This window comes from Somniosus microcephalus, unplaced genomic scaffold (genome assembly GCF_052327205.1).
Source record: "Somniosus microcephalus isolate GS21.2 unplaced genomic scaffold, FLI_Smic_1.0 unresolved_chr3, whole genome shotgun sequence".
In the NCBI taxonomy this organism is placed as follows: domain Eukaryota; kingdom Metazoa; phylum Chordata; class Chondrichthyes; order Squaliformes; family Somniosidae; genus Somniosus; species Somniosus microcephalus.
Window position 1 is genome coordinate 71,580,069 of NW_028225181.1, and position 12,903 is coordinate 71,592,971.

Sequence of the window (12,903 nt, forward strand, 5' to 3'; positions counted from 1 at the left end):
CATGATGATGCACAGGCTCTTGCCGAGGTCCCTCAGTCCTCCATCCATCCTCGCCACTTCCTCTTGCATCAGATCCGACTCCTGCTGATCTGTATCTTGTCAGCACCAGCCATCCGCACTTTGATCAAACTGGGCAACTGGTCTGCATTGTTGCAGTCTAGAATGTTTTTTTCATTAATTCTCAGGAGTGGGCGTCACTGGAAAGGCCAGTATTTATTGCCCATCCCTGGAGGTTGAAGGCTCTGTAACCCTGTCAGGAGTGCTCCTGCCACAGGACTCAATATCCACCCCCTCCACCACTGGTGCACTGTGTCTGCAGTATGTACGGTCTACAAGATGACCACGGTCAGGCCGCGTGGAGTCAAGGGCCAGGTAACAGAATGGATGGAAAGATCGCAACAAACTTCCCTTAACTCCAATCCTCTGATTTCTGTTTTGTAGCCATCTTTCCATCCATTCTGCTGCCTGGCTCTTCACTCCACACGGCCTGACCTTGGTCATCTTGTCGATCTTACAGACTGTTTATGGATCGCAAGTTGGTTACAAAACAGAAAACAGAGAGTTGGGGTTGGGAGTAGCTACTCAGATTGGGAAAAGTTGGGAAGTGGTGTTCCACAGGGATCGGTGCTGGGATCACTGTTGTTCATAAACGATTTGGACTCGGGAATCAGAAGAACAATTTCAAAATTTGTCAAGGACACCAAATTGGGAGGTAGAGTTAATACTGAGGAAGACAAAATGCAAGAAGATATTAATAAATTTCAGAATGGGCGTGAAATTGGCAAATTAATTTCACTGTAGATCAGTGTGAGGTGGTGTGTTAATGAATTTCACTGCAGATCAGTGTGAGGTGGCGTATTTTGGTGGGAAGAATAATGAGGCCACACACTACTTGGACAAGGGGGTGAAATTGGGTTGCTTTGTGCCTCCTGTGATATTCAGCAGGAGGTTAGCAGTGGCGGTAGACGGTAGCGCCCCGCGGCACTGCACCGCCGGCAATGACGTCATCACCATGTGCAGCACCCCGGCTGCAACCTTGTGTTGCGCCCCCTGACCTATCACCGGACGATATGTCCGACAGGGTCAGGGGTCGTTCCTGCAGCCGCAGCAGTGCCACTTAAAGGGCAGGTGTCTGGCGGCAACTTTTTATTTTGGCTGACTGCCAGCACCTGCCCCCTTCCTCTTTCTTCTTCAGGGTGTCGGCTGCGATCGCTCAGCCCGGCATTCCTCTTGATCCGACACCAGGGCCCCGGTGTGCGCGGTGCTAGGCTCCTCCTCGTTAATCAGGGAGGGAGGTCTGCTATGATGCGCTGCTATGTGCTGATGGGCATGGCGCTGTTACACAAAGCACCGTGAAATTCACTGGTAGCGCCCCAAGAGGGAGGGGAGCGCTCCAGTAGCACCCCACCTCCTGCTTGCGGCGCTACCACTGAATTTAATGTGCGGGGCGCTTTTTCACGGGGCTAAAATTAGCCTGGTGACGTTAGCGACCCAAAGGGGGCGCCACCGAATTTCCCCTTAAGCATCTAAATGGGCTGGAGGAGCAGAGGGATCCAGATACACAAATCACTAAAAGTAACAACACAGGTTAATGAGGCCATTAAAAAAAAAGCACTGGGGTACATTCCTAAAGGAGCCGTCTGTTCTGTGCCTAGGAGTTCTGAACCATGGCAGAGAGCGGCTGGGCCACGTTTCTCACACGCCTCGAGATTAACCCGCACGGCAACTTTGCTGTCAGTGAAGAGAGACAAGAAAAACCAAAGTGCCATTTGCCCCTCTCAGTGTGGCCCTGAAGGACTGTGTCCAGGCTGGAGTTCTGTTCCCGCCATACGATCCTCCCCCAGATTGTCCTTTCTGAGCTCCAGCCAGGTGATGCTAAACACTCAGGTGGGAAAGAAAAAAATCTACAACAATGTGTTTAAAACAAAGTTGATTTATTTGATATCTATCCAGAATATTAAACTCCAGCCCAGTTCCCGGAGTTATTAACATCAGCTGAAACAATCCCCACCTGTCAGGGTGAACATGGTTCAGTCCTGGATGTGATTAACAGCAGGAACAACCAGAATCCAACCCCTGCAGTCACTTGTGAACTCGCTGGTGTGTCAGCAGGTTGGATGAACGAGTGAATCCCTTCCCACACACAGTGCAGGTGAACGGCCTCTCCCCAGTGTGAGTGCGCAGGTGTGCCTGAAGGTCAGATGACTGAGTGAATCCCTTCCCACATTCAGAGCAGGTGAGCGGCCTCTCCCCAGTGTGAACTCGCTGGTGTCTTAGCAGGTCAGATGACTGAGTGAATCCCTTCCCACACATGGAGCACCTGAGCGGTCTCTCGTCAGTGTGAACACGTTGATGGCGTATCAGTTCCCCGGAACCTTTATAGCACATTCCACAGTCCGAGCATTTAAAAGGTCTCTCCCCAGTGTGAACTCGCTGGTGATTCAGCAGGTGGGATGAGCGAGTGAATCCCTTCCCACACTCAGAGCAGGTGAACGGCCTCTCCCCAGTGTGAACTCGCTGGTGATTCAGCAGGTTGGATGAATTAGTGAATCCCTTCCCACACTCAGAGCAGGTGAATGGCCTCTCCCCAGTGTGAACTCGCTGATGATTCAGCAGGTTCGATGAATGAGTGAATCCCTTCCCACACTCAGAGCAGGTGAACGGCCTCTCCCCAGTGTGAACTCGCTGGTGATTCACCAGGTGGGATGAATTAGTGAATCCCTTCCCACACTCAGAGCAGGTGAATGGTCTCTCCCCGGTGTGAACTCGCTGGTGTGTCAGCAGGGTGGATGACTGAGTGAATCCCTTCCCACACTCAGAGCAGGTGAACGGCCTCTCCCCAGTGTGAACTCGCTGGTGTGTCTGAAGGTCAGATGACTGAGTGAATCCCTTCCCACACTCAGAGCAGGTGAACGGCCTCTCCCCGGTGTGAACTCGCTGGTGTGTCTGAAGGTCAGATGACTGAGTGAATCCCTTCCCACACTCAGAGCAAGTGAACGGTCTCTCCCCGGTGTGAACTCGCTGGTGTCTCAGCAGGTTGGATGACTGAGTGAATCCCATCCCACACTCAGAGCAGGTGAATGGCCTCTCCCCAGTGTGAACTTGCTGGTGTCTCGATAGGTCAGATGACTGAGTGAATCCCTTCCCACACTCAGAGCAGGTGAACGGCCTCTCCCCGGTGTGAACGGTGCTTTTTGCTTCCATATTCAAAGGCCGATGATATTCAGTTCCTGATGAATCGAGTGACTCAGATCTTGACGTGATGTGTGGTTTAAGTTTCCCATCTGCAAATCTTCCCCTTCTAATACCCTGTAAAATGAATTTAAAACAGGGAGCATGAGAGAGAACCCACTAAAGAGGCAGGTTGTGAAATTGAGCTCAATGAATCTGGTTATTTGTGGGGCCAGCACTAGAAAAAAGTGACCATGAAAGCTGCTGGATTGTCATAAAATCCCACTGGTTCACTAATGTCCCTCAGTGAAGGGAATCTACCACCTGGTCTGGGCCTCTGGCCTCTATGGGAGGGGAGAGAGAGAGAGAGAGAGAGGTGGGAGGGGTATGTGTGCACAAATCATTGAAGGTGGCAGGGCAGGTTGAGAAAGCAGTTAAAAAAGCATACGGTGCTTTTTGCTTCCACATTCAAAGGCCGATGATATTCAGTTCCTGATGAATTGAGTGACTGTCAGATCTTGACGTGATGTGTGGTTTGAGTTTCCCGTCTGCACATCCTCCCCTTCTAATACCCTGTAAAATGAATTTAAAACAGGGAGCGTGAGAGAGAACCCACTAAAGAGGCAGGTTGTGAAATTGAGCTCAATGAATCTGGTTATTTAATAAATAGAGGCATACAGTCCAAAAGAAAGGAGGTTATGATGAACCTTTATAAAACACTGATTCAGCCTCAACTGGAGTATTGTGTCCAATTCTGGGCACCGCACTTTATGAAGGATGTGAAGGCCTCAGAGAGGGTGCAGAAAAGATTTACAAGAATGGTTCCAGGGATGAGGGAATTCAGTTACGTGGATAGACTCAAGAAGCTGAGGTTATTCTCCTTAGAGCAGAGAAGGTTGAGAGGAGATTTGATAGAGGTATTCAAAATGATGAGGGTTCTGGACAGAGTAGAGAGAGAAACTGTTCCCATTGGCGGAAGGTTCGAGAACCAGAGGACACAGATTTAAGGTGATTGGCAGAAGAACCAAAGGCGACATGAGGAAAAACGTTTTTATGCAGCGAGTGGTTAGGATCTGGAATGCACTGCCTGAAAGGGTGGTGGAGGCAGATTCAATCACGGCTTTCAAAAGGGAATTGGATAAGTGCCTGAAGTAAAGACATTTGCAGGGTTGCGGGGAGTGGGACTAGCTGAAGTGGCCTTGCAGAGAGCTGGCACGGACTCAATGGGCTGAATGGCCTCCTTCTGTGCTGTAACCATTCTATGATTCTATAAAATATTAGAAAGTTTGTTCCACAGAAGCACGAGGTTTATCTGCTTTTATTGATGAATTTAAAAAGTCTCTATTAAAACCTGAGCCAGTGTGTTGTGAGCCAAAGAGCCTTGTGTCCAATGAGGGGAATAAAGGCCCACAGCCTCCCCTGGCCCCTGGCCCTGAACAAGGGACTGGAGAAACTCGCTGCCCCGCGGATCAGACAATCAGCCGGCGCTAGTCCCGCCCCTCAGGCTCCCCGATTGGTTGGAGGACCCGCCGCCGGCTCGCTCCTCCAGCCCCGCTCGCTCCCTATTGGTCGGAAGCTCCCGTCAATCAGGCCGGGGGCCCGGGTCCCCGAGAAGATCACGTTGCCAGTCCAACTGATGCCGCTCGGTCACGGACCTCGCGCACTCTCAGGTTTTTCTATTTCTCTTTATTCTCTCCCGCTCCACCCCACCCAGAGTGGAGAAAACTCATTTTGCGTCACCGATCGCGACTCTGGAACCGACACCAAGGCCTTTCCCAGGAATGGCCCGCGCCGACTCCGTCCGGCAGGATCCCCGTGCGCAGCTCCGAGTGGGGGAGGGGGCTGTTCTCCTCTGGGCATGCGCGGTTGTTGCCCCTGGTGACCGGGCGGGGTCGCTGTGCCAGACTCGGTCCAAACCACCGCTCCCTGTGCACATGCGCGGACTATCGTTTGTCAATTAACCATCAGCCAGAAGAGGTCGCTGGTGAGACCAGTGAAGAAAGAAACACTTGCATTTCTATAGCGCCTTTCACCACCACCGGACACCCCAAAGTGCTTTACAGCCAATGAAGTACTTTTGAAGTGTAGTCACTGTTGTAATTTAGGAAATGCAGCAGTCAAATAGCGCACAGCAAGCTCCCACAAACAGCAATGTGATAATGACCAGATAATCTATCTTTTTGTTAACTCTGTTTCTCTCTCTACGGATGTTGCCTGGCCTGCTGAGTGTTTCCAGCATTTCCTGTTGTTATTTCAGATTTCCAGCATCCACAGTATTGTGCTATTATCCTTTTGTTACATTGATTGAGGGATAAACATTGGCTAGGACACCAGGGATATTTCCCCTGCTCTTTCCACATTGCAACAGTGACTACACCTCAAAAGTACTTCATTGGCTGTAAAGCACTTCAAGACGTCTGCTGGTAATGAAAGCACAATATAAATGCAAGTCTTTCTTTCTCAAAATAGTGTCATGGGATCTTTTACATCCACCTGAGCGTGCAAACAGGGCCTCAGTTTAATGTCTCATCCAAAAGATGCCACCTCTGACAGTGACTCAGTACTGCACTGGAGTGTCAGCCTGAATTTTTGTGCTCAAGTCTCTGGAGTGGGACTTGAACCCACAACCTTATGCCTCAGAGGCAAGAGTGCTACCATAGAGTCATAGATTTACACAGCACAGAAAGGGGCCCTTCGGCCCATCGTGTCCGCGCTGGCCATCAAGCCCTGTCTATTCTAATCCCATTTTCCAGCACTTGGTCCGTAGCCTTGTATGCTATGGCGTTTCAAGTGCTCATCTAAATGCTTCTTGAATGTTGTGAGGATTTAATGCCTCTACCACCCTTTCAGGCAGTGAGTTCCAGATTCCAACCACCTTCTGGGTGAAAAAGCTTTTCCTCAAATCCCCTCTAAACCTCCTGCCCCCTACCTTGAACCTATGCCCCCTGGTTATTGACCCCTCTACTAAGGGGAAAAGTTCCTTTCTATCTACCCTATCTATGCCCCTCATAATTTTGTACACCTCAATCAGGTCCCCCCTCAGCCTTCTCTGCTCTAAGGAAAACAACCCCAGCCTGTCCAGTCTCTCTTCATAGCTGAAGCGCTCCAGCCCAGGTAACACCCTGGTGAATCTCCTCTGCACCCTCTCCAATGCAATCACATCCTTCCTATAGTGTGGCAACCAGAACGGCACACAGTATTCCAGCTGTGGCCTAACTAGCGTTTTGTACAGCTCCATCATAACCTCCCTGCTCTTATATTCTATGCCTCGGCTAATGAAGGCAAGTATCCCATATGCCTTCCTAACCACCCTATCTAGCTGTCCTGCTGCCCTCAGGGATCTATGTACATGCACACCAAGGTGCCTCTGATCCTCTGTCCTTCCTAGGGTTCTACCATTTATTGTGTATTCCCTTGTTAGTCCTCCCAAAATGCATCACCTCACACTTTTCAGGGTTAAATTCCATTTGCCACTGTGATGCCCATCTAACCAACCCGTCTATATTCTCCTGTAGCCTGAGGCTTCCCTCCTCACTATTTAACACTCCACCAATTTTCATGTCATCTGCGAACTTACTGATCATACCTCCGACATTCATATCTAAATCATTAATGTACACTACAAACAGCAAAGGACCCAGACCCTGTGGTACACCACTGGACACAGGCTTCCAGTCACAAAAACAACCTTCGACAATCACCCTCTGCCTCCTGCCACTAAGCCAATTTTGGATCCAATGTGCCAAATTGCCCTGGATCCCATGGGCTCTTACCTTCTTGACCAGTCTCCCATGTGGGACTTTGTCAAAAGCCTTACTGAAGTCCATGTAGACTACATCAACTGCACTACCCCCATCGAAAAATTCAATCAAATTGGTTAGACATGATCTCCCCCTGACAAAGCCATGCTGACTATCCTTGATTAATCCTTGCCTCTCCAAGTGGAGACTAACTCTGTCCCTCAGAATTTTTTCCAATAATTTCCCTACCACTGATGTTCGGCTCACTGGCCTGTAATTCCCTGGTTTATCCCTACTACTACCCTTCTTGAATAATGGTACTATGTTAGCTGTTCTCCAGTCCTCTGGCACCTCCCCTGTGGCCAGTGAGGTTCTGAAAATGTGTGTCAGAGCCCCTGCAATCTCCTCCCTTGCCTCACACAGCAGGCTGGGATACATCTCGTCTGGGCCTGGGGGTTTCTCCACTTTTAAGCCTGCTAAAACCACTAGTACCTCCTCCCTCTCAATACTAATTTGTTCAAGTATATCACAATCCCCCTGCCTGATTTCTATGCCTGCATCATCCTTCTCCATAGTGAACACAGATGCAAAATATCAATTTAAAAACTCACCTACATCTTCTGGCACTACACACAAGATTGCCACTTTGGTCCCTAATGGGCTCTACTCTTCCCCTGGTTATCCTCTTGCCCTTAATATACTAATAAAACACCTTGGGATTTTCCTTTATTTTGCCTGCCAGTGTTTTTTCATGACCCCTCTTCATTCTCCTAATTTCTTTTTAAAGTACCCCCCTGCACTTTCTATACTCCTCTAGGGCTTCCACTGTTTTTAGTCCTTTGTATCTGCCAAAAGCCTACCTTTTTTACCTAAACCATTCTTGTGTGTTCCTTGACATCCAGGGTTCCCTGGGTGTGTTGGTCCCACCCTTGACCTTTACAGGAACATGTTGGCGTTGTACTCTATTTCCTTTCTGAAAGACTCCCACTGCTCTGATGTGGATTTTCCTACAAGTAGCTGATCCCAGTCCACTTTGGCCAGATCCTGCCTTATCATATTAAAATTGGCCTTCCCCCAATTTAGAACCTTTATTTCTGTTCCATCTTTGTCCTTTTCCATAACTACTTTAAATCTCACCGAATTACGGTCACTGTCACCAAAATGCTCTCCTACTAACCCTTCTACCACTTGCCCTGCTACATTCCCTCGAATTAGGTCCAGTACCACCCCCTCTCTTGTAGGACTTTCTACATGTTGGCTGAAAAAGCTCTCCTGGATGCACTTTAAGAATTCCACACCCTCCAAGCCTTTCACACTCTGACTATCCCAGTTAATATTGGGGAAGTTAAAATCCCCAACAATTATTACCCTATTATTTCTACACTTCTGAGATTTGGCTACATATCTGTTCCTCTATCTCCCCCTTACTGTTTGGGGGCCTATAGTACACTCCCAACAAAGTGCTTGCCCCTTTTTGTTTTTAAGTTCTACCCATATGGCCTCATTAGAGGAACCTGCTATGGTATCATCCCTCCTTACAGCAGAAATTGACTCCTTGATTAATATTACTAACCTGATTTTTGGTCAACTCTTGGAGTATTCACGTTTAATAAATCTCCGGGAGGAGTCACTTCACTTGTACTGGTTCCTGGGGCCTGATCACCTTCCCCAGGAGCAGGGCCTTGATTCTGGGGGTGTTTTATTGCACCGCTTGGTTTACTTGAGGGGGCGAGTGCGGGAGGGTGAGGGTGCGAGTGCGGGAGGGTGAGGGGGAGAGTGCGGGAGGGTCCATCTCCAGGACCAGTGTGTATCTTTTTCTTTATTCATTGATGGGATGTGGGCGTCACAGGCTGGCTAGGCCTGCATTTACTGACCATCCCTAATTGCCCTCGAGAAGATGGTGGTGAGCCGCCTTCTTGAACCACTGCAGTCCATATGGTGTAGGTACACCCACAATGCTGTTAGGAAGGGAATTCCAGGATTTTGGCCCAGCAACAGTGAAGGAACGGCGATACTGGTCCAAGTCAGGATGGTGTGTGGCTTGGAGGGGGAACTTGTAGATGGTGATGTTCCCATGCGTCTGCTGCCCTTGTCCTTCTAAGTGGTAGAGGTCGTGGGTTTGAAAGGTGCTGTTGAAGGAGCTTTGGCGAGTTGCTGCAGTGCATTTTGTAGATGGTACACACTGCAGCCACAGTGCGCCGGTGGTGGAGTGAATGTTGAAGGTGGTGGATGGGGTGCCAATCAAGTGGGCTGCTTTATCCTGAATGGTGTCGAGCTTCTTGAGTGTTGTTGGAGCTGCACTCATCCAGGCAAGTGGAGAGTATTCCATCACACTCCTGACTTGTGCCTTGTAGATGGTGGAAAGGCTTTGGGGAGTCAGAAGGTGAGACACTCGCCGCTGAATTCCCAGCCTCTGGCCTGCTCTTGTAGCCACAGTATTTATATGGCTGGTCCAGTTCAGTTTCTGATCAATGGTAACCCCCAGGATGTTGATAGTGGGGGATTCAGCGATGGTAATGCCATTGAATGTCATGGGGAGATGGTTAGAGTCTCGCTTGTTGGAGATGGTCATTGCCTGGCGCGAATGTTACTTGCCACTTGTCAGCCCAAGTCTGAATGTTGTCCAGGTCTTGCTGCATATGGACACGGACTGCGTCAGTATCTGACGAGTCTCGAATGGTGCTGAACAGTGTGCAATCATCAGCGAACATCCCCACTTCTGACCTTATGATGGCGGGAAGGTCATTGATGAAACAGCTGAAGATGGTTGGGCCTAGGACACTGCCCTGAGGAACTCCTGCAGTGATGTCATGTGATTGAGATGAATGACCTCCAACAACCACAGTGTGTATCTGACTCAATGGGACACTCCCTCACCATTCTCCCCAGTCCCAGTGTGTATCTGAGTCAATGGGGCGCTCTCTGACCTTTCTCCCCAGTCCATCTCCAGGACCAGTGTGTATCGGAGTCAATGGGACTCTGACCTTTCTCCCCAGTCCATCTCCAGGACCAGTGTGTATCGGAGTCAATGGGGTGCTCTCTGACCTTTCTCCCCAGTCCATCTCCAGGACCAGTGTGTGTCTGAGTCAATGGGACTCTGACCTTTCTCCCTAGTCCATCTCCAGGACCAGTGTGTATCTGAGTCAATGGGGCGCTCTCTGACCTGTCTCCCCAGTCCATCTCCAGGACCAGCGTGTATCTGAGTCAATGGGTCTCTCTCTGACCTTTCTCCCCAGTCCATCTCCAGGACCAGTGTCCATCTGAGTCAGTGGGAGTTTAGTGAAGAACATTAACCCTGAACATTCAGCCAGTGTTTCTAACCATGAAGCTGCGATTCCAGGAACGGATTTTACACCACTAGACCAGACACTGCGGGTTCACTGAATCCACCGTCAGTTCAATGTGCACAGAACATTAAGCAGTGCCACATCTACAGAAATACATCAATAAAATAGTCGCATTGTTGGAGATACACCCTGTGACCGCTGAAAATCAGATTGTCTTAAACCATCTAAATCTGTTACTGTTATCGAATTGTATGTATCCATACACCTGGATCATGGGACCAACAAGAAACTTTTTTCTGACAACACAAAATAATTTTACTAATAATCATTAAAATATAAGATTTACGTATCATTTTATCAGTTTATACTTAAATAAACGCTAATCATTTAATTCAACTACAATCATGAAATTCAGAAATAGATTTACTGATAGATAATAACTCAGTAAATCCAGCGTCCAGTTCAGAATTGTAATTCACAACTGAGTGCCGTTTGTCACGGAGTGCAGCTTGGAACAGAAACATAGAAGATAGGAGCAGGAGTAGGCCATTCGGCCCCTCGAGCCTGCTCCGCCAATCAATGAGATCATGGCTGATCATCCAAACTCAGTACCCGGTCCCTGCCTTCTCCATATCCCTTGATCCCTTTAGCCTTAAGAAATATATCCAACTCCTTCTTGAATATATTTAATGAATTGGCCTCTACTGCCTTCTGTGGTAGAGAATTCCACAGGTTCACCACTCTCTGGGTGAACAAATTCCTCATCTCTGTGCTAAATGGCTTACCCTTTATCCTTAGACTATGACCCCAGGTTCTGGACTCCCCCGCCATCGGGAACATCCTTCCTGCGTCTAGTCTGTCTAGTCCTGTTAGAATTTTATAAGTTGCAATGAGATCCCCTCTCATTCTTCTAAACTCCAGCGAGTCCAAGCCCAATCGACCCAAGCTCTCCTCATACGTCATTCCTGCCATCCCAGGTATCAGCCTAGTGAATCTTCGCTGCATTCCTTCCATGGCAAGAACATCCTTCCTCAGATAAGGCGACCAAAACTGCGCACAATACTCAAGATGTGGTCTCACCAAGGCCCTGTACAACTGCAGCAAACATCCTTGCTCCTGTACTCGAACCCTCTTGCTACGAAGGCCAACATACCATTTGCCTTCTTAACCGTCTGCTGCACCTGCATGCTTACCTTCAGCGACTGGTGCACAAGGACACCCAGGTCTCGTTGCACTTCCCCTTCTCCCAATCTATTGCCATTTAGATAATAATCTGCCTTCCTGTTTTTGCCACCAAAGTGGACAACCTCACATTTATCCACGTTATATTGCATCTGCCATGTTTCTGCCCAATCACCCAACATGTCCAAATCATCCTGGAGTTTCTCGACATCCTCCTCACAGCACACACGCCCACCCAGCTTTGTGTCGTCTACAAACTTGGAGATATTACATCTAGTCCCCTCGTCTAGATCATTTATATATATTGCGAATAGCTGGGGTCCGAGGACCGATCCTTGGGGTACCCCACTAGTCACTGCCTGCCACTTGGAAAAAGACCCGTTTATTCCAACTCTTTGCTTCCTGTCTGCCAACCAGTTCTCTATCCAAGTCAGTACCTTGCCCCCAATCCCATGTGCCTTAACTTTACATGCTAATCTCTTAGGCGGGGCCTTATCAAAAGCCTTCTGAAAGTCCAAATACACCACATCCACTGGTTCTCCCTTATCTATTTTACCAGTTACATCCTCAAAAAATTCCAGTAGATTAGTCAAGCACAATTTATCTTTTGTAAATCCATGTTGACTTTGTCCGATCCTATCACTGTTTTCCAAGTGCTATTACATCTTTTATAAAATGGACTCTTGCATTTTCCCCACTACCGATGTCAGGCTTACCGGTCTATAATTCCCCGTTTTCTCTCTACCACCTTTTTTGAATAGTGGGGTAACATTAGCTACCCTCCAATCCATGGGAACTGTTCGAGTCTACCGAATTTTGGAAGATAGACTATTTCTAGGGCCACTTCCTTAAGTACCCTAGGATGTAGATTATCAGGCCCTGGGGATTTATTGGACTTCAATCCTGTCAATTTCCCTAACACCATTTCCCTACAGATACTGATTTCTTTCAGTTCCTCCCTCTCATTAGACCCTATGTTCCCCGACATCTCCGGGAGGTTATTTATGTCCTCCTTTCTGAAGACACAACCAAAGTACAGGAAACTTCATGATATCCGGCACCGACGGGACCGAGCTGCTGCCGATCTATCCAAACTTCCAGATAGATCAGCGCTAATGTTGTAGGATACGGAGGTTTTCATCTCCATATCTGACAACACCATTGCTTAGCAACAGCTTGTAAACACTCGGCCCATACCTTGGAAGCGTCTCTGAAGCTGTTGCTAAGCTACAGAGATGCTTTCCAGAGCCTGCCTGGTAAAAGAATGCTAGAAGAAAAAAAACCTCACCAAAACGGCTGCTGATTTCTGCTGTTAGATCGAGGTTTACGGACATACAACCTCCGGATAAGCCAAAGTTTCCTGCATGTATTTAATTGGTCTGCCATTTCTTTGTTCCCCATTATAAATTCCCCTGATTCTGACTGCAAGGGGCCTACGCTCGACTTCACCAAACTTTTTCTCTTCACATATCTATAGAAGCTTTTGCAGTCAGTTGTTATGTTACCTGCAAGCTTACTCTCAT

At 48.4% G+C, this 12,903-nt stretch overlaps 1 protein-coding gene across 1 annotated transcript in view; it reads right to left on the minus strand.

Annotated features, from left to right (window-relative positions):
* The window catches only part of LOC147091954 (uncharacterized), a 51,144-nt gene that overhangs the window by 19,598 nt on the left and 18,643 nt on the right, over positions 1 to 12,903 (minus strand). Inside the window, exon 3 of the mRNA XM_085976954.1 lies at positions 2,095 to 3,309. Within this exon, the coding sequence (XP_085833080.1) occupies positions 2,095 to 3,204 (1,110 nt within the window). The 5' untranslated portion in view covers positions 3,205 to 3,309. The remainder of the gene's footprint in view (positions 1 to 2,094; positions 3,310 to 12,903) is intronic.